This window comes from Lissotriton helveticus, chromosome 1_1 (assembly GCF_964261635.1).
Source record: "Lissotriton helveticus chromosome 1_1, aLisHel1.1, whole genome shotgun sequence".
Classification (NCBI taxonomy): domain Eukaryota; kingdom Metazoa; phylum Chordata; class Amphibia; order Caudata; family Salamandridae; genus Lissotriton; species Lissotriton helveticus.
In genome coordinates this window covers 1,673,068,364-1,673,091,237 of record NC_136057.1, presented here as the reverse complement: position 1 = coordinate 1,673,091,237, position 22,874 = coordinate 1,673,068,364, and the positions used below count along the sequence as shown (strand labels likewise).

The 22,874-nt window shown below is 48.6% G+C and overlaps 2 protein-coding genes across 4 annotated transcripts in view; one reads left to right on the top strand and one right to left on the bottom strand.

Annotated features, from left to right (window-relative positions):
• LOC144830794 (glycoprotein-N-acetylgalactosamine 3-beta-galactosyltransferase 1-B-like) overlaps window positions 1-22,874 on the bottom strand; it is a 556,105-nt gene that overhangs the window by 222,372 nt on the left and 310,859 nt on the right. For all 3 annotated transcript variants that reach the window (XM_078688939.1, XM_078688938.1, XM_078688940.1), the window contains exon 2: window positions 12,354-12,597. In XM_078688939.1, the coding sequence (XP_078545065.1) occupies window positions 12,354-12,558 (205 nt within the window). In that variant the 5' untranslated portion in view covers window positions 12,559-12,597. The remainder of the gene's footprint in view (window positions 1-12,353; window positions 12,598-22,874) is intronic.
• The window catches only part of LOC144830768 (glycoprotein-N-acetylgalactosamine 3-beta-galactosyltransferase 1-A-like), a 712,051-nt gene that overhangs the window by 661,758 nt on the left and 27,419 nt on the right, over window positions 1-22,874 (top strand). The window lies entirely within an intron of this gene.

Sequence of the window (22,874 nt, the reverse complement as noted above, 5' to 3'; positions counted from 1 at the left end):
CATTGTTCTGCATTCTGTCCATCAACTGTTGGTTTTTCATTTGTCACCCCGAGTGGGATGGGTATGCTCAGACGTGAGTCCCATGCTCTCCACACCACTGGAGTCAAGCTATCCTGGCTGAAGACGGCTGATAGCCAGAAACCGGTCCTAGGATGCTTGATTCGGTCCAGGAAAGACATGGCTTGGCAGTTTGGGCTGGACTGTTCCCATGAGGCACAGGGTCAAGGTTGATTTGCATATGGCCATGTCTGAACTGGGGTGGTGTGGAGTGCAAAAAAACGATGGATTTAGGCCCAGATCTCTGTACTGGGGTGAATGTATGACATTGTTCTGCATTCTGTCCATCAACTGTTGGTTTTTCATTTGTCACCCCGAGTGGGATGGGTATGCTCAGACGTGAGTCCCATGCTCTCCACACCACTGGAGTCAAGCTATCCTGGCTGAAGACGGCTGATAGCCAGAAACTGGTCCTAGGATGCTTGATTCGGTCCAGGAAAGACATGGCTTGGCAGTTTGGGCTGGACTGTTCCCATGAGGCACAGGGTCAAGGTTGATTTGCATATGGCCATGTCTGAACTGGGGTGGTGTGGAGTGCAAAAAACGATGGATTTAGGCCGAGATCTCTGTACTGGGGTGAATGTATGACATTGTTCTGCATTCTGTCCATCAACTGTTGGTTTTTCATTTGTCACCCCGAGTGGGATGGGTATGCTCAGACGTGAGTCCCATGCTCTCCACACCACTGGAGTCAAGCTATCCTGGCTGAAGACGGCTGATAGCCAGAAACCGGTCCTAGGATGCTTGATTCGGTCCAGGAAAGACATGGCTTGGCAGTTTGGGCTGGACTGTTCCCATGAGGCACAGGGTCAAGGTTGATTTGCATATGGCCATGTCTGAACTGGGGTGGTGTGGAGTGCAAAAAAACGATGGATTTAGGCCCAGATCTCTGTACTGGGGTGAATGTATGACATTGTTCTGCATTCTGTCCATCAACTGTTGGTTTTTCATTTGCAGAAAAGTTCCAAGCAGAAGAAACCAGTTCCTCTAGCCAAGCAAAGATGCACCACGCGCAGATTGGCTTAATTGGTTGCTTCCGGTTCTACAGAGGTCCCCCAACTTTCCAAAAATGTTAGGAAGAGTCCAGTTAAACACAACTAAGGATCCCAGTACTTCAGGAGCAGCCTTTTGGGGCCAAGACTCACCATAGCAGAGGCCATCAGCAGGTTCCAGTCCAGGTTCTGTTACTTCTGGTCAGCCGGGCACGTCAGGGAAAATGCCTTGTGCAGCTTGTGTCCCTGTAAACACACAGGAGATTAGCCATCTGACCCTTGGAGTCCACTTCTTTGTACTGAGTGTAAGTAGGAGTAGGTCCAGCCCTTCAGGTCTCCTTACAGATCTCAAACAGCCGGCACAGTCCTTCATCTATACTTCCACAGGTCGTGAAAGTGCTCTGAGCGTGGTGCCTTGGAGTGGCACATTTAGGCTTGGTCCCATCTAGTGGTTAAGGGTTATATCTGGCTACTTCCTAAATAATGAAGTAAAAGTTCCCTGGGACAATCCTACCCACTTTTGAAGCAGTTCCTGTTTGTCCTTCTGCCAACAATCCCAGAGCATCTTATTTCCAAAATCCAAGATGGGGATACCCTTCCAACCTTGTTCAGTGCCTGAGTGACTACCCAGACGTTTGGCCAAATAATGAGCAGACTCCTCATCCAACTGGTCACTCAAAAACAATCCTAGGGGTATCTCTCCTCCCACTTGGTTTGGTGCCAGTCAGACTAGGGGTATAAAGGCCAGTAACTCCAGGTTCAACTGACAGTTATTTGTAACAGGGAAGGCATGTTTGAACTTAATTAAATCCCTAGGTCCACCTCAACTGGTTTTCCTGTCAGGGAAGGAAAATCACCTCCATCATCCAGGCCATTGTCTCTGCTCTAAAAGCAGTTTTCACATAGGTTTAAGGTCTTGACAGTGCTGGACTGCTACTTTTCCTACATATTTATTAAAATTTCAACTTCACTATTGAATTCGGCTTTTAATAAATATTAAAATGTCTAACTCGTCGCAAAGTTGAGAAAGCAGAATTATATTTTAATCTGTGTGCTAGTTTCTTCATAGGACAGCATGACATTACATTGTTTCATTTTTAAATACTATGCACTCTGTGAGCTATAATGCCTACATTGGTGTGAATTACTAGCATTTAAGAGGAAGTTTTTGTCCCTGTCACTGCCTGCAGAAGTCAGGCTACAGTGGTTTGCCTAAAGACATGATTTCCTTGCTACACTAGTAGATGGCACAGTCCACAGGTGACATTTAATTTCCAATGCTATGGCTGTAGTTTCTTAAATGTATACTATGGAATTGCAGGAGAGTTAAATATGCCCAATCAGGGATTAGCTAATTTCTAATGTTTTAGGGGTAACAGCACATACACTAGGCAACAGTGCCCCAGTTTCCAGAGTCTAAAAAACAGCAAAATAATTTAGCAACAAAATGGGGATTACCACACAAAAAGGGGCATGTTCTCATACAGGTCTTCTATAGCTAACAAGGGCAGTGAGGAACAGCCATTTTCTTGGCAGTTGTCTTTGTTTTAAGTGGAACGGATGTGGAAAAGCCCTCTGATTTAGCAGATTCAGATCCATTCTCACATCCTACTACCAACCCCACTCTCTGTGTAGGGGGGGGGGGCTGGACCATCTCAATGTTTGGCCTAACTTCAAGTTTGGCTGTTGAAATGTTTAGCCAAGCTCAGTTCAGCCACAAACCTGGTTCAAAGGAACACTTCTCATGAGCAGTCCCCACCTGGGATAGAGCTAACCTTAGCCTATCCACATCACAGCAGATGAACAATACCACCATGGCTAACAAGGTGCTGCGGTTCATTCTGCTTCCTAGGGCTGGCTTCTGTCCTTCAGTAAGGGCAAGATCTGCCAAAACAGTAAGCAATGACAGAGTTGTAGGGAAGTAGGATCTGCTTATTTTTGCTTTATGTTGCACTGTTTTGATAAGTCAGACTGGGATCCTACTAATCAGGACGCCAGTCTATCTGATTCCTCCTTTAAATTGTTATGCATGTACTTTGGTACACTCCGGATTGGATACCGGGGTACCCTTATAAGTCAGTAGTATATGGTACACATGTACCAAGGGCATATGTACCCCAGAGGCCTCCCACTGGCTGAAGCATGTATTATGCCACCCATGAGAGGCCATGAAAAATGGAACTACAGGTCTGCTACTGCAACCTGTGTAAGCTGGTGCTTGCACCACTTACTTTTGATATAGGTTCACTATATCGGTCACTACACTTAACACTTATAAGTCACCCCTCTAGCAGGCCTTATCAATCCTGAAGGCAGGGTGCTGGCTTTTAAGTGAGAGGGTGCCCCTGCAGGAGCAGGGCCTCTCTGCAGTCTTTGGAGACCATTCTCCCGGGTTGTCTGTGACTCAGCTGGACATATAGGTAGAGGTGCATTATAACCTCGCAGTAAATGTTATCTTGAAAACAGCTGCATAGAAACATATGGTGTTTGGTATCAAACTCCTTGGAATCATACCTCCATACCAGTAACCAGTGTGGGAGGTATGATTCCACCCATCTGAAGCAAGCTTTGTGGGGTCACTGGTCTATCCGGTGCCAGCCTTCTCGACCAGGACAGCACAAAATTATGCTGCCAACCAGAGACACATTTCTGCCCTCCTGCTGCTAAGCCAAGCTCAAGCAGAGGAAATCAGCACAATAGGCATCTTGTCACAGGGAAGTGTGACCACCTCCCAGACAGGATTTAGTGTATTGGGGCTGGGTGTGTGCACTCAAATTGCCTGAAAGTCTGCACCTTGGGCACCGTTGCTGTCCCTGTGCATAGTCCAGCTCAAACCAGTTCTGGGAGCCATTGGCCCCTGCTCTGGTGCAAAACTGGACAAAGGACATGGAAGTAACCTCCACTCTGTCCTGCCCCTCCCCTAGGAGGGTCCAGCTGAATATGTCTAAGCCTCTCCTTTTGGTATAAAAGGGCTTACCTGACTATAATCAATCAATCAATCAATCATGGCATTTATATAGCGCGCTACTCACCCGGAGGGGTCTCAAGGCGCTGGGGTGGGGGGGTCTGCTACTGTTCGAAGAGCCAGGTCTTGAGTTGCTTCCTGAACGAAAGGTGGTCCTGGGTCAGGCGGAGGTGGGTAGGGAGGGAGTTCCATGTCTTGGCCGCCAGGTAGGAGAAGGATCTTCCTCCGGTGGTGGTTCTTCGGATGCGTGGAACGGTGGCGAGGGCGAGGCTGGCGGATCGGAGCTGACGAGTGGGGGTGTAGAATGACAGGCGGTTGTTGAGGTATCTCGGGCCCAGGTCGTGGAGAGCCTTGTGTGCGTGGGTGAGGAGTCTGAACGTGATCCTTTTGCTGACGGGGAGCCAGTGCAGGCTTCTCAGGTGTCCGGAGATGTGGCTGTGTCGGAGGATGTCCATGATGAGTCGTGCGGAGGCGTTCTGGATGCGTTGGAGTCTTTTCTGTAGTTTGGCTGTGGTTCCGGCGTAGAGGGCGTTCCCGTAGTCCAGTCGGCTGGTGACGAGTGCCTGGGTGACCGTCTTCCTGGTGTCGGTGGGGATCCACTGGAAGATCTTTCGGAGCATGCGCAGGGTGTTGAAGAACGATGACGAGACGGCGTTGACTTATCTGGTCATCGAGAGGGAGGAGTCCAGGATGAAGCCCAGGTTACGTGCGTGATCCGTTGGCTTGGGCTCGTTGCCTAGGGCAGGGGGCCACCAGGAGTCATCCCAGGCGGAGGGTGATGATCCCAGGATGAGGACTTCCGTCTTGTCTGAGTTCAGTTTCAGGCGGCTGCTCTTCATCTACTCGGCTACGTCTTTCATCCCTTCGTGTAGGCTGGTTCTGGCGGTGGCGGGGTCGTTGGTGAGGGAGAGGATCAGCTGGGTGTCGTCGGCGTAGGACTGTAGCGCTTTAGATTTTACGTGGACAAGATCCTACAAGAAGAAACCACTGACCTTCGACCATCTGGACACTCTGGACTTTGCTGGACTTTGAATGGGCCCGACTTTGTCCCCCTCTCCGTCCAAAGCTTTGTCAGTGCCCTTGCTACATATAGGCTCTGTGCAGGATCTGTGGTGCACTAAGGACAACTGAAGAATCTCCCTAGGGGTGAAGGAGTCACTCCCCAGCATTCGCAGGCACCTCAACGCAACTGACCGGTCTGCTGCTCCTGAGTTCCTGCAGACTCTGAAGATTCCAGCAACACAGGAGGTGGGCTACAAAGGTCCCTGAGGTCGATCTGCCATTTCAGCAAGTATGAGGCCAGTATCCTCGTGGAGACTGCATAACCCGAAACCCTGTGCTCCATGTCTATTTGGAGTTGCATATGCTTGTTGGAAAATCCCGAGCTTGTGCATTGGACTCCGTGTAGTCCTGACCCTGAGCAATATTTGCACCAAATAACTCCGGCCTCCTCACACCAAGTGCTCCATGGGTTGGTACTTTGCAATCTTGCCCGAGGTCCCCTCGCAACTCCTGGTCATTCGGCCTGTGGGTCCTCCTGAGGGTCATCTTGATTTCTGTTGGGTTTTGCTGGTTGCTCCAGACGTGCCCTGACTCCCCATTTCTTGGTGAGTCCCCTGGACCTTGCTGGTCCACATCGTAACCGGCTTGACCTTCCTGTGTGGTTTGCTTTTGCTAAGGCTTGTTGGTACTCCAGCCGGACACCAACCCCTCAGCACTTGACATCCTTTGTAGGACAACTCGCATCTGGCTCCTGATTGTTGTCGACGTCTCCTGATCCTCGTGGCTGCAGAGTCCAGCTTTCCTTATTCGCACCTGAAGCATCCGACATTGGTGGGCATTCGTCTACCGAGCCCCTGGTCACTCTGAAATGAACCAGACTCTGTCCCCTCTGCTTTCAGGTTCTTTCCTTCCAGAATCCAGGCTTGGATTCCACCGGACCCTTTTCACCTTCACGGCAGCAGCACTTCTTTGAAGCCTTCTATAGAGAACGACAGCGGTTTCCGACGCCACTTCAGCCCTATGCACCCGGCTCCTCTGGGATAGGTAACTCTGGTACTACAGTATCCATGGGTGGGGTGGCTCTCCAACCTCTTATGTCCTGAAAAGGGTTTCCTCGAAGTCCTCCTAGAAGGGTCTTTAAACTATAACATTGCAACCGCGACTTCCCCATAGAATTGTACGGAGCCCCCGGTCGTGGTTGTTATACCACTATTTTAGTATATGGTTTGGTCTCCCCTGGAGCCCCCTGTGTAGTGTGCTACTTACAACTGTTCTATTGATCTTGTATTGTGTGCTTGGTTTTCTATCCTGGGTAGAGGATACTAGAGAGTGTTATATTTAAAAAAAATACATATTTTGATATAACTACTGTGGGGTTCTCCTTTCATTTAATTAATTCAGGAGGTGATATTCTGGTATGACAAGCTGCATCACATTCCTTCAAGATTAAGTCTGAAGCCTGCTCTCCACAGCTACCACTAGGATAGCTTTCTAAAGGTTATCTTTGACTTCATACATCATAAGGGTCGTTTGGACTGGTGCACGGTGCCCACTTTCATTAGTGGACAGCATATACCAGGCCAACTTCTCATAAGTCCTCTGACAGCTGTCAATATCAGGAACCAGGCCCCTAGCCAGCCACTCCTCTGGTGCCTTCGGTAGGCCTAATTTCCAAAATTTGCGCTACCTGGAAATCGCCCACTTGCTCTCAAGGTCTCTTTGGCATTTTAAGCCTCTTGGAGTCGGGGGGCTACAACCTCAGGTTGCAGAAACCCTCCTTTCACTCCCACTTCTGCCACCTCAGGGTCTGTAACCTGAGCATGTGCCTGGCAGTCCAGGAATTTTAGGATGGACACATAATCGCCCCTCCAGGGGACCACAGTCAGTGTGTTGTTGGAGTTTGTCTGTTCCATGTCCCAGACTCCTGCCGCTGTCACAGTGCTGGCAGCACCTAAGGTGAGAAGTGGCCCTCCCAGTACTTGACTTATGGTCCTCGCCTGTCAAATCAAGCAATCCCTGACCCTCTGGTCTTCCTACTGTGAAAGGCATCCATCTCTTACCCCATGCTCTTGTCCAGAGCCTCACTATGCTATGCTCAGGGACAGCACTGCCAGAAACGTATGTTTTCAGGGCACACTTGGTTGCAGACCCTCCTTGCTTTTTCTCACCTGTGGGAGCTCACTGCCAAGGATGCTGTCTATGGAAAAGTTGGAGACAACAATTCCCCTTCTCTGGGCAATTACACCCTCAGTCTAGGGATGACAGGGATATCAGGGCCACAGGGAGAACAGATTCTACCTCCTGGACATTCCTTACCCTACAAACCACTCTTTACCAATACAGTTCTAGAGAAACCATCTTATCCAATACCATGCTCTGGCTGACATAGGTAATCCCACAGAGCAGTGACTGTGACCCCATTCACTATGGCCCTCTGGAAGTGATTCCTACCAACCCCAGGGATCATCAGCTAACTGTCTGAGTCCACCTCCCAGGTTCCATCACAAAGCTAGACACAATATACTTTGCCAAGCAAGGGCTGTGTGGTTCCCCTGTACACCCCTCAGCATTACCTCCACCATCTTCATTAAACAGCAAGAGTTCCAATCTGGCGTTCTGTTCTTCCAAGGCCATCTTCTTTTACTCCAATGCAGGCTTCTTCTCCTGCAGGATTATGATCCCTGCTTGGCGTGCAGCTCCTTTGATGACTGATTGCCATTGTATTTCATCTGGCCAATGGCCTACTCAGATAAGCTTATGCTGTCAGATCCTGCATCATTCCCAACTTTTAAAGTTCCACCTAAAAGTCCATTCAGGGGCAGGTTATCCCCTTCCCTCTGCTCTTTTCTGGTATCCTTGAGCTCCACATCCTCCATTGAGATGGTCTGTAGCTGGCAGACATTTGCCAGGTCGGTCCTAAAGATTTTCTGGAAATCCTCCTTCTTGGGTTCCCTACTCAACTTCAGCCCTCTCTGTTAGCACATTTGTCAGTTCTGCCATGCCAAAGCTCTCCATGGTAGACCGATCCACTTCCATTTTCCCCCCCAAAAAGTAAGGGGCATATTAGCAAGAAGAGGCGATAATTATTGTTAACCCAGGTTTGCCGCATTTTTTTTATTGCCGTCTATCAATGGATTTCATCGCCGAAATAGCGCGTTATTAACAACGCTTATCTCTAAGGCGATAAAAAATCCAGTGATAGCGGCGAAAACCAGAAATAGCGTAAGAATACCAGCGCTAAATTACCTGTGCTAATGAAAAGCTTGCTAATAGGCAAGTGTGTACTTAACCTAACAATCCACCCCCCATTGACAAGATGGCTAAGTCAAGTTTTTATCAGGCGTTAAAATCAAGCGATAATCTTGGTTAGCAAGACTTTTTTTATCGCTTCACAGGCATTGATAATAGGGGGACTGCGACTGTTTCCCTTTACTTTTAGTGAGGAACGCCTACTTTGCATGTCATTAGCGATAAATATCGCTGACATGCAAAGCGGCAAAAAAACGGGCGCTGTTGCCAGTAAACTGTCGCTAACAGCTGTTAGCGACAGCTTGCTAATAGGGCGATAAAAATATAGCCGCTTTAGTGGCAAAAAGTGCAGCTAAAGCGGCGATACAGCCCTTGATAATATCCCCCTAAGGATGCAAAACTCGACTCCAAAATAATTTAAAAAATCAAAGATGAGCCAAAAACGACTTTATACCAATTAAACATCCAAAAACATTTTTTATGCTTTTAATTGAATTTAGTTGTTTTTTATTTCAACTTTTAAAACTGTGTGGTACTGCCAAACAAAAGTTCTGGATCCCACCACTAAACACCAATTTAAAAAAATAATTATTAATTGGGGTGGATGGTGGTCCACCACAAGTAATACATTTACTAACCTGTGCGGTCCAGTCAAAGGTTTCAATAATTTAAACCTGAGTGAACTCAACCCCTGGTAGATATTGCACAGAGCAGGTAGGTTTAACTTAGAGAAAAGGTGGAAAGCTTTTAGAAGTACCAGTTATAAAGTCAAAGACACAATATAATAAAGATCCCACTTGAATTTTTAAAAACAGAGAAAAATGTAATAAGCAAAATTACACGAAAATGACAAGAATTCAATAAGGGCAGAAACAAGAGAGTTCGGATACATGGTGGGCTGGCCTTTCTGTTTTTACTTTTATTGTTATTCAGCAAGTGTTTCATTTTTACTATAATTCTATCAATTGAATAAGCATCAAAAATGTTTTATCTTTTGTATTGTGCAAGTTTTTTTTTTAAAACCATGCAATAAAGTTTTACTACTACTACTAATAAGGGGAATCAGAGATGTGAATTCTTAACGACTCTAGTGAAAAAATACCAAGAAAAAGTAAAATGTTGAAACAAATATTGCCAGCAAGGGGACTTGTTATTGCAACACCTGAAGTATTCACAGCATTTGAAACAGTATTGCCCACCTCACATGACCAGCTACCAGTAGTACATACACTAGACAACGTACACAAAAAATAGGAGGTAACAACAATTAAAGTTTAAGAACAAAGAGCTAAGCAGAGAATGGAGAAAACAAGATGAGTCAATTCTTGCTTGTGTTCTTTTTTTTTTATTCCATTCATCTTCAGATAAAACAGACAATAATTTCTTTTGTGTCTCTTTTTTACTTGGTTTAAGTTATTTGTCCTGGGTTTTCCCGGACTCTCTAGTCTTTCCCTCTCCTTTTTGCACATTGTTATTTGTAGATGGTGTGTTGTTCAGTGAATTATGATATGTTAAATGTCTTTATGCCTCTAACTCATTCTTGGTATGACTTACGTAACATATGTATGGTGGTAAGTTGTTCTATGCTGCATTTAAGTCTCTATGCCACTTAAGACATTGCTTGGTTCTCAAAGAATGAAATTGTGAATGTATGTACTTGTATGGTGCTGGATTTTCAATATCAAAACGTCACATAATACCTTCTCTACATATCATGTATGTACCGGAAAGTACACTTACATGTGTTCCTTGCATGTTTGCAGCCCTGAGGAAGCCTACAGTTAGGCAATATGTGTTGGTTGTGCTTGTGTGCATTTTCTCAAGAAGAACTAAATAAAAAAGAAAGAGCAAGAGCAGCAATTGTCTCATATTGTTTTCTTTGTTCTCCGCATGACTCTTTGTTCTTAAATGTTAGTTGTTGTTGCCTCTCATTTGGTGTGTAAAAAGTAAAATATCTATGGTCACAGTTGACCATTTCTTTGTTCTTGGTACAAGTGGGAGCAGTTCTGGCCCTTCATGTCTGCTCACAGGTTCAAACAGCAGATGCAGTCCTCTTCTACCAAAGGTCCAGAGAGTGTTCTAATGACAGTGCCTTAGAGTGACACAATTATGTTTGGCATCAGCTAGTAGGTGGGGGTGCCCTGGTGCCTTCCTAACCACTGGGGTAACAGTTCCCTGAGGCAGGTCTATCCATGTTTGCATAAGTTCCTGTTTGCCATAGAGTAAACAATCCCACATAGAAGTTTGTTCTCAAAATCTAAGATGGGGGAAACACTTTTCCTCATGTACAGAGCTTGTGTGCCAGGGTATTGAGCAGTCCCCTCCTTTGTGGTCACTCAAAACCAATTCCTGGGGTACTCTCCTCAAACTGGTTTTGGCTCTACCCTGATGAGGTAGACAAAGGGTGGTCCTCTCCATGTGTTACCTAACCCTTACTTGTGGCAGGGAAGATTCATTTCAAGTTAATTAAGCTCCTAGTCCCACCCCAGATGATCTTCTTGCCAGGCGAAGAAAGACACCTCAACACACATAGGCCATTGTCCCGGCTCCTGGAGCAGTTTTCATGCCTCATTAGGGTCAAACACTTTGCACAGCTGCTAGAGAGATATTGTAAATTAGCCACCAGGAGCGTCAGGCAGGGAAAAGTTGGTTTCTAGAAATTACTCTTCCTAAATATTTACTAAAATACCTCTCTGTATGTAGCTATACAAATAGCATGCAATGCTTTCCTTTGTGGCCCCAAATATTGGGAGCTATTATTATTAGAGAGTTTTATTTAGCGCATATATGACCAGACAATATCAGAACGTTGTAAATAGCACAGGTTGCTGTAACACAAAATGTGAATAAAACATAAAGGTGCTGCGTACCTACAGGTACCGGTAACAATTACAATACAAAGTTTGATGTAATCTGTTTTTATGTTACTAGGGGCTGGGTGAACTTTAGTGGGAAACTGCTGGGTATGTCTATATGTTGCTAAATATGAACAGAATTGTTTGCTCGAAAACAAAACACCACTTCACCACTGGATTTAATTATTAATTACTATTAAACATTTTAGCTGGCACCAAACTCAAGAAAGCAGATTAATGTTTTCTCATAGAGAGCCAGGGCCTTCAACAGAGATTTTGGGGGCTTGTCACTTCATGACATGGTGACATAAAATGTGTACATGTTCCATTTTTAAATGCTATGCCCCCTTCCTGGTAGGTTACAAGGCCTACATAGATGTGACTGAAAATATACCTTTTGGCAGGGAAAACACCTTCCTTTTAAATATTAATAACAGGTCGGGGTGCCGATTTAAATTGTAGAAGTCAGGCTACAGTAGGAGACCTGAAGGTATGCTTCCCTGGTCACACTATTGAATGGCACAATAAGTGCTGTAATCCAAGGATGACTTATAACTTTCCATGCCTTGGGGGGAGTTGCTACATCATATACAAAGGCCTGTAAGGAGAGTTACATTTGGTAATTAGCAATTAGGCAATTTCTACAAATTTTTTAGGTCAGAGCACACACAGTGGGCACTGTAGAACAGTGCTACTGTGTACAGAGTCTAAAAGTTAGCAATAAAATTCACCAAAAAAAGGGGGAGTGACCTGGCAAATAAAGGGTATTTTCTCATGGCGTCATCTTAGAAAAACCCCGCCCAGTGAGATATCGGAACTCAACCCACACAGCACCCATTAGTCTTCTAGTTGGGTTGCTATAAATTTGCCTCGACAGGCAAAGATCCAGACTGGGCTTGTCTGGTCCTGGAGAAATTTATCCCAGGATGCTTGTTTCTGGTCCAGAGAAGACCTGGCTTGGCAGTTCGGGCTGGACTGTTCCCATGAGCAACAGGGCCAAGACTGATTTGCATATGGCTAGGTCTGAACTGGGTTTGCAAACTAAGCTAAAGAATGATGATGAATTCAACACAGATCTGTGACTGGGGGTGAGTGTCTGAAAAGTTTCAGTGCTCTATCCACCATTTCCTTATGTTTGCTACTGATGCATCACAACATATTAAAACACATACATTGTTGTCATTCTATCTCCTCAAGCCCCTCAACACAAGGAGGTTTTCCATGCATACCCACCTGAATGATGCAGGTTACCCAAGTTAAACCCCGCTGATTTGTTTATAACCGAGTGAAGGTTCTTGCTGATGACTGGCGTGGACAGAATGAGGCTTTGCAAATCTCTAGGTTCAATTAAATTATGCAGGATGTAAAAGGCAGTGGTGAATCCCAGAGCAAGGCCAGTGATAAACATCAGCCAGGACAACTTGAAGACAAAGGCCATCTTCCCTCTGCAGTATTCTTAGATCTGCACAGTAGAAACCTGGGAACACAAACACAAGACAGAGGTGGATGGTCTGGCATTCCAAAAGTACATTTAGAGTTTCTGTCATAGATATGAACTCTCAACAGGCTCTCAAGATGCACCACTAAAATGTCAATGATGTATACATACATGCCAAAGACTCTGAGCCCAACATTGGTCCATAAGCCATTATGTTAAAACCCCACTTCCCTTAAGCAACCGCGATTTTATTGCAATTGGTCTATAGGAACCAAAATCAATTATCTGTGTGGCAGACTGAGAGATGTTTTCTAACTGTAGTGATGATCAGTCAAATATTTAGGCAGGGAAGTCTTAAAAAGGTTCTTTCCATTCACACTTTCACAGACATTTTTAGCACAGACAAGAGTAAAAAGCTGATCTTCAAAGGGAACCACATTTAGAAGTTAGGCCATGCCTGTGTTGGAATGGGTGGTTACAATGTCAATGAGTGTCATGATATGTGCGGGTCTGACATCAGCAATATGAGTAAATACAATGTGAATGTATGTCACAGCTTTTACCCTCACAATGCCTGTCAATGCAATGTCAATGTATACCGTAACTTGAGTCCGCACAGTAGCACCAACATCAGCAACAATGATACTAATGTATTCCGTGATCCATGCTCATATGATAATATTGTTGTTGGGAATGAGAAAAACGTCAACGTACAATCATACCAAAGCAAGTATAATCTTGTTAATGCTAGTACAAACGATATCAATGTACAAAATGACAACTATATGTGTGATGATGATAATGCCAATGAAAACTATACCAGTGGCTGCAATACTATTTTTAGGAGTTCAAATGAACTCACCTCATTGCTATCAGATTCTGCCATGGTGCCCTCTCGATTAACCGAAGTCAAAGATACGTGGTCAGACAGGTCTTGCGATCCATGCCCACACCTATCAAGCAACAAGTCAAGGGTGGAGTCCCCTATAAATAATAAGCACCCAGGGAAAACCCTCATCTGTTCCAAAGATAGATGCACCACAATCTACTCCGAGATAATTGGCCCTAATAAAACCCATTTGGCCAAAGGTTAGCACTCCCCAGAATAACCACAAAGTTAGATACCACATGTAGCTAGGCACACGCAACCAATCAGAACACAAAATGCACACCACACGTAGTGATTACACCCTCCACATGCTGGGCACATACACACTGGCATCCTCTAGCTCTCCCCTAGGTCAGGAGCCATTCCGGAAGCACATGCTTTTTTGGAATGTAGAAAATAGTTTTATTGAACCTCATGAACTGTATAAATTGATAGCCAAAACCCTTGTACATCAAGAGATTCCGTGCAGACGCACTCTGTCCAGGCTCTCCCGGCCACAGCGTTTAGTTCAACCAACTTGTTCCTGTTTTGCCAAACGCCTCTTGTCTTTTAGTTTATTTAAGGTAAATACATATCCGAGCAACACCTGCTTTCATTTGTTGCACATTGTTCAAATTGTGATATTCCATTCAGAGTTTTTTCGTATTTGTTGGCCCTTTTTAGCTAAAGTTCCTTAAACTTTTTGGCTTCCTCCTAGACCTTTTTCTGACATGATGTTGCCGACTTAAATGCTTGGGCACTCTGCTACTGCTGATCAGTGTCAAAGTGCAAGGGCTCCGTGTATAAAGTGTTATGGTAAAAGGTAGAATGCCACGTACTTGTTACGAGATACTGAAGACGTTTGATCACGTACACGTGACAACCTGTACTGCAATCACCCGCTACGGATTCGGAGGCAAAGTGGTGCTCGCGGAGAAGGATTCCAGAGAAAAGCTTGCTTTATACTGACGCTTGTGACAGGCAGGAAATACCCGAATGAAAATAACTTTATATGTATTGGGAAGCGAGACGGGACGATTCGAGACATAATGTTTAATCGCGAAAGATAACACAGTGCCAAGTTAGGCGTTCGGAAGAGGAGGGTTTTACCTAGCCTCCCTACTAGTGATGTTGATATGATATTGGTCCTATTTCAGCCCTGAAGAAGTCAATGATGCATTACATTGCATGACGAAACACGTGTTGGCTGCTTTACTTAGCGTGAACTGAAGAATTGTTTATTTGTATTTGTGGATGTGGACTACTAGCTGTGCCAAGAGAAGAATATTTGATTTGAAGGAAATTGAATAGATTCATGGACATTGAAGCGTGAACCATATGGATTTGTATACTAATTCAAGAACTGACTTTATTATATTTGCTATTTGTTATATGTTTTGAGTGCTCGGGGCAGATTCTTCAATGGCTCCGTGTATAAAGTGTTATGGTAATTGGTTGTCCATAATTGGTATGCTTGTCTTACTACTAAAGTGCACTATGTGTGCCAGGGCTGGTAATACAAATGCTACTAGAGGGCCTGCAGCACTAATTGTGCCACCCACACATGTAGCCATAAAAAGAGGTCTCAGGCGTGCCACTGCAGTGCCTGCACGCAGTTCGTTAACTGCCTTCTTGTCCTGACAAGTGCACCCACTTGCCAGGCCTTCCCTTTCTCTTTTTATGCACATCAGACACCCCTATAGTAGGCCCAAGGTACCCCCCTGGGCAGGGTGCAGTGTATGTGAAAGATAGGACATGTACTGAGGTGTGTACCATGTCTTGTCGTTTTTCACTGTTGCAAGGCCATCTTGGCCCATAGGACAGAATGGGGAATGCTGTGGCACATGTTTCCAGCATATCTTCCCATAGGCATAAGATGGAGAGATGGAGTTTAGTGTGCCTGAACTGAGAATTTAAGAACACATCTTTTTGTGAAGATGGTTTTTAAATTGTGTGTTTAGAAACCACGCTTTAAGAAGTGGCTGGTTTCTGGTCTTAAACCATCCTGTGTGTCTCTGCCTGGTTGTGTATTGACTATCTGGGTTTGGATGTTACAGGGTCTGGGGAGTGTCCTGACATCAGAGAGGAGTAGGCGAGACAGCAACAGGCTTGCCTGCATTTGGTGTGGGGCAGGAGTAGCCCTCTGGATGTGAAGAGGGCTGTGTTGCTGCCAGCCACAAAAGGATGGCTTCACCTCCTGCGGAGCGTCTGGGGCCCAGACCCTCACTATCAAAGGAAGAGGGTGTGCACTGGTAGGAAGACACCCAGGTCTGGTTTGGACTGGGTTCAGAGCCACTTGAACACAAAGACTTCAAAGACATTTAGGGGTATAAATGTGAGAGCTGAAACCCCTGAACTCAAGACTGAACTCAAGCCTGAAAAAGGATTGAAACTACTTTGTGATTAAGAGGAACCTCTGCCAAAGAAGAACAGCTTAAGAGACTGAAAAGAAGGACTGCACTTGCTGTGCGTTCTGGGGCTGGCCTGCATTGCTGATTTGACTAAGGAGAGGACAAGGGGCTTTGCTGTGTGCTGTGTCCCCCTGCTTGAAAGGACTTTGCAGTGTGCTGTGTCCTGAAGTAACTTGTCTCCAAGGGCCTGAGAGGAGCTGGCTTCCTGTTGTGGAAACTCAGGAACATAAAAGTTTCCAAGTGTGTCTCAGCGACACTGTGTGCATGTGCTTTTTGAAGCCTGAGACCTTCATGAGAATTGCCCCGTGACCGTATGCCCCGGAGCAGTCTTGCGCTCTGCTTTGATCGACAGCATGACCAGAAGTGCTGTGATCATTATCCCCATCGGCCCGGACCATCGTCCCAAGGGGGAGCATTGAGAAATTACTGCCGCCAGCCCGAGCCTGCCTTTGCCAAGGAGAGACCTGTGAACCTTCACCATTGTGAGCCTGAGGTCCTTGCCCAAGATCAACGGAGTCGCACCGGGAGCCGATCAGCTGTGAGGCTGTTGCCTGGTTGCCCGACTCTCACTGCGAGGAGCAGCCGCTGCCAGCCCGAAGACGCACAGCGTAATGCCCAAGCCGTGAGGAGAGACTGCAACCCCCCAGGTAACGCTCAGCGAGTGTGCGTGTGTCGCCGCCTGGGGCGGAGTGTGTGCTACGAGAGACTGCTCTCGTCCTTTCCCATCTTTGCAGCGCAAGCCTCCGCTCACCACTCACCCCGAGTAGGCCTCTCTCGTTCCTGCCTGATGTTTCTCCAAGGCTCAAGTCCCCCTACCCCCACATAGTGACCATATTCCTTCCTAACGGGGGGCAACAAAGAACAGGGGGGGAAGGTGGACCCGGCCGAGTGCGCTGCACCGGGTGTCACAGTAAGTCCCAGCAGAGGGAAGGGAGGCCAAGTGCCGCACGATTGCGCGGTTAATCGGATGCGGGTCGGTCCGCAATCGCGGGCTGCATTAGGCCCAATATCTGTGCCCTCGCCTCTAAGCTGCGGTTGCTCCTGCAGTTCCTGCAACCCCAGTTAAAGCTGTCATGGCGTGTGGGCACCCAGTCTGGCAGTATAGCCCCACTCAAGGGTTTCCTCACACCCGGCACGGCAGCATTTGTCAGGCATATGGAGGGCGGGGGGAATTTGGTCTGCTGCACGTCTCTCTTAGTTCAGCTGCGACCCCCCCATCCCGCACCCGGACGTCGCACTTACCGCCTGAAACCTCTGTGAGGGTTGGCTCCATCTCGCCAGGCCAACCAGCTGCGTCCTGCAGCTACGCAGTTCGGGCCACCGCACGCCCTCAAGCGAGCGGCCTCTAGATCGTGTCCAGCGCACTCTATAGGTTACAACCGCTCAGACCGCCAGGGAGGGCCGCTTGCTCCTCTGTGCAGTCAATGTCGCTGCCCCCAGGAGTCCTCTTGATCACCAGCCTCAGTCGGGAAGTCTCCTAAGCCGTGGTCAGGGGCCAACCCCCAACATTGGGACGGTTTTGGTCCTGCAGGCCGGCGGGCGCCGAGGTGTACGTCTTACACCTCGGCCATATCGGACATGCCTCCTAACATTCTATTTCATTGCAATTCAATAATTAAGTTACTTCGATTAAACTCTCGACTCACAAAAGGTAGCAATAGCAATCACAGAAGGCTAACTCTGGGGTGCGGTGGGCGGCGTGGCCTAGCCGACTGCAAGATGGCCGCACCTTGAGTGGGCCTTTAACGCGCCACGATCCTGTGGACATCGGTGGAGCTGCCTTCCTGCTCCCCGACATCCTGATCCTCCTTACCCTGGGGTGTCGATCGGTCCCCCTTTGAACCCAAACCGCTGCCGCTGCACCCAATTTCAACCACTGAGGCCTGGCGCGGCCAATGGGCCCTCCTTCAAGCACGCGGCTGAAGCCTACGCCACACTGCTGAGACGCCGCCGCCTCTCCTCATCGCCTCTGCTGACTGGCTGGGACCAGACCGCTCCATCGGAGCCTGCTTGCCGCCCGGCATCTTCTTCCCCTAGTGAGTTGCACTGCTGCGGGGAAAACCTGTGGCAGGGTAGGGGGGCGTATCCCGTACCATGGGGCCTGGGCTTCCCCTTCCTCCATTTGGGCCTACCACTTCTCGCTGCCTTCCCTGGGTCATGCGTCGCGGGGGCGTGCCCCTGCATATCCCTGATGTGTCTACCCCTGCGGGCTTGTATTTCCTGCAACGCTCACCATGAGGGGCCGGGGACCGCGTGGCTGCCTCCTCTTCACCCGCTCCTGGCCCTCCGGGCCTTACACGCCAACACTCCTCCCTCGTCAAGGCTTGCGGACCGGCTGGGCGGCCTCCACCTGTCTTCATTGCAGGCAGCAGCCCTCGCGGACCCTCATCGTCTCTTCATTGCACCTGGTGCTGGGCTGGCCTGGCGGGTGATCCGACCTCGGCGGTCGGATACTGCTTTGTCTGCCTCTCCAAACACTGATACTACCTGATTCCCGCCCCACACGGCCCCCCTCGCCTAGCGCTGCTATTTTCGTCTGCTGATGCCTGCTGAACTTTGACTTGCCAAGAGTAGCCCACTCTCCTGCCGTCTCCATTCTCCGGGGGGCCTTGCTTCATCGTAGCTCTCTAAAGTGGGACCAGAACCTGTAGCCGTGAGCAGCTAGCCTGATCTCCACCCTCACCAGTCTCCCTTCGGGACTATCACTTGCCGCATTGTTCCATTCGCCTCCCCCAGCCGCGGCCTCTCCCACTACCATCTGCCTCGCCTGGTGCTGGCGCCTCGCCTCTCCCAATCCTCTGCGGCCTGTCGACATGCCTTGCCTTACCATGGGGAAAGCCGACCCCAAACAACCTAAAATCGCTTTCGATCAACGCCGGCAGACGCGGCAAGATGGGGTGGTCACCAACGTAGGCGAGTCAGCCGCCCAGGCCGGTGCCGGTCTGACCAGGGAGGATGATCTGAAGGCCATCATGGTGGACGTGAAGACCACAGTTACTGGAATCGCCGCCCAGCTCGACCAGCTGTCTGCCCGCCTGGACACTGATAAGGCCCGGGTCGACTCGCATGACACAGGCTTGACTCAAGAAGGAGGGGCGAGGGTTTCAGATGCTGAGGATGCCAAGACACAAGACCATCACAGACTTTTCCAAATGGACATGGTTCTTGAGCTAATTAAGAATAAGTATGAGGACTTGGGAGGTGCGCTCCCGTAGGAGCAACCACAGCATCACTTTGTGGAGTGGCTCCTCCGTGATCTCTTTGGCAACGTTCTCTCCCCCCTTTTTATTGTTGAGTGCGCCCACCGCTCCCTTGGCCCTCGTCCTGCTCCCGGCCTGACGTCCTGCTCCATCGTCGCCAAGCTGCTGAATTTCAGGGACCGAGACGCTGTTCTTCGTGCGGCCAGGGAGAAGGGGAAAATCCGTCATCAAGGGAACTCCCTGGCCTTTTTCCCCAACCACACTATGGCAGTGAAGGCTGCCCACCGCAAATTCCTCCAGGCCAAGAGAATACTTCAAAAACTTGACGTCTCCTACTCTTTGGTGTACCCTGCTAAGCTGCGAGTCTGGCAGGGCTCCAAGGTGCATTTCCTCCTGGTACTGAAGGCCGCATTGAGCTATGCGAAAAAACTTGACCAGGCACAACGCTCTTCCCCTTCTGATTCCCAGGCTGTTGCTGACGGCAACCTAAGTGACAATGATTGACTCCTGCTGTTGTTATTGTGTCGTTTTAATCTGTGCTTCTTGGTGTAGTGTTGCTTTCCATGGCTGACTTCCGCTTTGCTCCACTCATTGCAGGTGGCTCTCTTCTTCTCTGTCATGCTCCTGCTTAATGTTCATTTGGCCCTGAGGCTTGACATGGCTGTGGGGCCACTCGCCTCTCTTGCCATACGGGCCTTCCCCTCATCTCCTCTCTCCTATGTTCTCCCCTTGCTCCCATGCTGAGTTTCGCTGTCTCCCGGACGCCCCGACGGTTCTCTTCCGATCAAACTGCTGTTCGCAATTACACACGGCTTGGCCACCCTGTCTCTTCGGCAGGGGTGTACGCCGGGCAAAACCATGCCTCCAAGGGATAATTTCCTTCCTGGACACTAAGTTTCCCCTGCCCAGTTGTGGTTCCCTTGGGTGGGTGGGCTTGGTCTCTCAGCCTATTTGGGGGGTTGGAGTGGGTGGCAGGGGGTTGGGTTCTCTGGGTTTGTTGCCTCCTTCCGAGGCTTCGTTGATTGTTTGGTCTTTTGTTCTTTTCTGTAACACGATAACTGCACTTCTCATTTCCTCTGCTCATGGTCCCCGTTACACAGCAGGTTCTATACGTGATTCATTCCCTCGGCACACAGACATGACAGACACCACTCTCTGGACTTGGAACTTTGTGGTCTTAATGACCACCGCAAGGCCTGCCTGGTGCATGCCAACCTTATCGGCATAAGGTTGATATTTGTTTCCTACAAGAGACCCATTTGCTGCCTGCCACCTCCTCCAGGCTCCTCTCCAGACACTGGGGTGAAATTAATTCCTCCTTCTATTCCAGGTACTCTCGCGGGGTGTCTATCCTTTTGCGCAGAGGGCTCCTCTGTCACACTTCTCAGGTCATTACGGACCCCGGGGGTGATTCGTTCTCCTGCACGGCACTCTCCTAGCACAGCAATTGACCCTTGCAGCGCTTTATGATCCCAATTCCGACGACCCTGAATTCTTTGCACAGGTTTGGCAGCACATCTCTTCTCTGGGCCCAACCACACTCCTTTGGGAGGGCGATTTTAACATTACACTATCAGCCGCTCTCCATCGCTCTGGTACACATGCTCTCCAACCGCGCGCAACTTCTCTTCTAAACTCCATACTCACCAATAACTCACTTCTCAATGTGTGGTGGCATGTTCGCCCTTTGGCGCGCGAAGGTACTTGCATGACGTGCTCCCGGGGCTGCTGGTCCCTCTTGGACCTCTGGATTATGACGCCTTTGCGTGGCTCACCTCGGTGGAACACATTGTGCGCACCCTCTCCGACCACTCTCCAGTTCGCCTCTGTATGCAACTCCCCCACTTCCTGCGGCGTGCGTTCTCTTGGCTGCTTCCCCCCAACGCGCTCCGAGACTACGTATTATTCTGTGATGAAATCCAGACCACAATCACAAATTACTTTGACCTTAATGAAGGCTCTGTCGACTCCCCTTCCACACTTTGGGAGGGCTTTAAGGTGGTGATCCACTGTGAGTGCATTTCTAGACAATCCACCGTGCTGTGCTCCATTCGCAGTACTCTGGACAGGCTGGAGGTCGAGATCAAGGCTGTCGACTCCTCACATTCTATTGACCCTAAACCTGACACTCTCGCAACGCCTCAGGGTAAGCTTACTGATTTCGCTGCCGAGGCCAATAGGGAGCTTTCTTTTTTGGGTAGGGAGGCGAAGGCGTGCCGCTTCGGAGAGCGGGATCCGTCCCAGCAAGACTTTGGCTAATCTCTTACGGCAGCCTCACGCAGCCTCTTATATCACTGCACTTCAAGACTGGGGTTCGGAAAGAACTGCCTCTCCTGAGGAAGTGGTGGCTCGATTCACCGCATTTTATTCCCAGATCTATACAACTGGGTTTGTGCTCCCGCGCGATATTCTTATCAATATTTTGATACCCTTGAGCTTTTATGGCTGGGCAAATGCCACCGGGAATACCTGGACAAACCTTTCTCTAAGCAGGAGATCCTGGCAGCCATTAACACTCTGCCCGGGGATAAGCCTTCCGGCTCTGACAGCTTACCTGCGCCCTTTTATAAGGCTTTTGCGCCCCTCCTCATCCCGCACCTCGCTGCCATGTACAACGACTTGTTTGAGTGTGTCTGATTCCCTCCCTAGCTCCGCGAGGCTCTGCTAACGCTTCCCCTAAAACCGGACAAGCCCCCCGAGCTCCGTGACTTTTATCGCCCTTTGTCTCTCATTAATACCGATAATAAGATCATTGCCAAATTGCTTGCCTCCCGCCTTCTCCCCCTCATGCCTCTTATTGCTCGCCTGGACCAATCCGGCTTCATTATTATAATTATTATTATTTATTTAACTTGTAAGGCGCACAGCTACCCACAGTGGGTTTCCCGGCGCCAAGGGACAGATTAAAAGAAGAAAAGAGAACAAACATAAATCATTGCCGAAAGAGCCATGTCTTGAGTCCTTTACGGAAGCGAAGATAGGTGGTTTCAGTTTTCAGTGCAGTGGGCAGGGTATTCCAAAACTTAGGGCCTAAGTGGGAGAACGAGTGGCCGCCCATTTTCCCCTGCCTAAATCTAGGAATTCCTGGCCGCGCTACTTCACACAATCTCAGAGCCATTTTTACCGTCCTTCATTAAATTAATCCCGCTCTTCCGGCTGTGGCGGCCCTTCTGGATGCCACCAAAGCATTCAATACTCTGGAGTGCCCTTTCTTTTTTATCTTCTCCCTCGCTTGGGCTTCAGCCCGATTTTTCTGTGCAAAGTCCAGCTCCTCTACACCCTCCCGAAGGCCCACCTTCGGATCAATGGTCAGATCACCGATCCTATTCCCATCGCTTGGGGCACAAGGCATGGGTGCCCGCATTCACCCATGCTATTCGCCATCGCCATGGAACCGCTTGCCGCCAGGCTCCGGCAACACCATACTAAGTGGGGTCTCGGCTTCGCGGCTCGTGCCCTGGTCGTCTCCATGTATGCGGATGATGTAACACTCTATGTCCGTAATACCCAGGAGAATCTCTGCCCTATGGTCCGTGAGGTGGTACGGGTCGGGGGCCTCTCCGGCATCCATGTTAACTGGAGCAAATACATTCTTTTTCCCCTCTCAGACGACACTGCTCCCTTCACTCCAGACTACCCGTTTGTATGGGCGTCGGGACCTACCAGATACCTTGGCATTTGGCTCAGCAGGGATGTGGACGAACTTTGGAAGTCCAATTTTGGCCGAGTTGTGGACTGGCTGGAGTCTAAGATCCTGCTCTAGCGACGGCTACCTTTGTCTCTAGCTGGCCGCATAGCCATTGCCACGATGGTGGTGCTCCCAAAGTTTTTGTATTT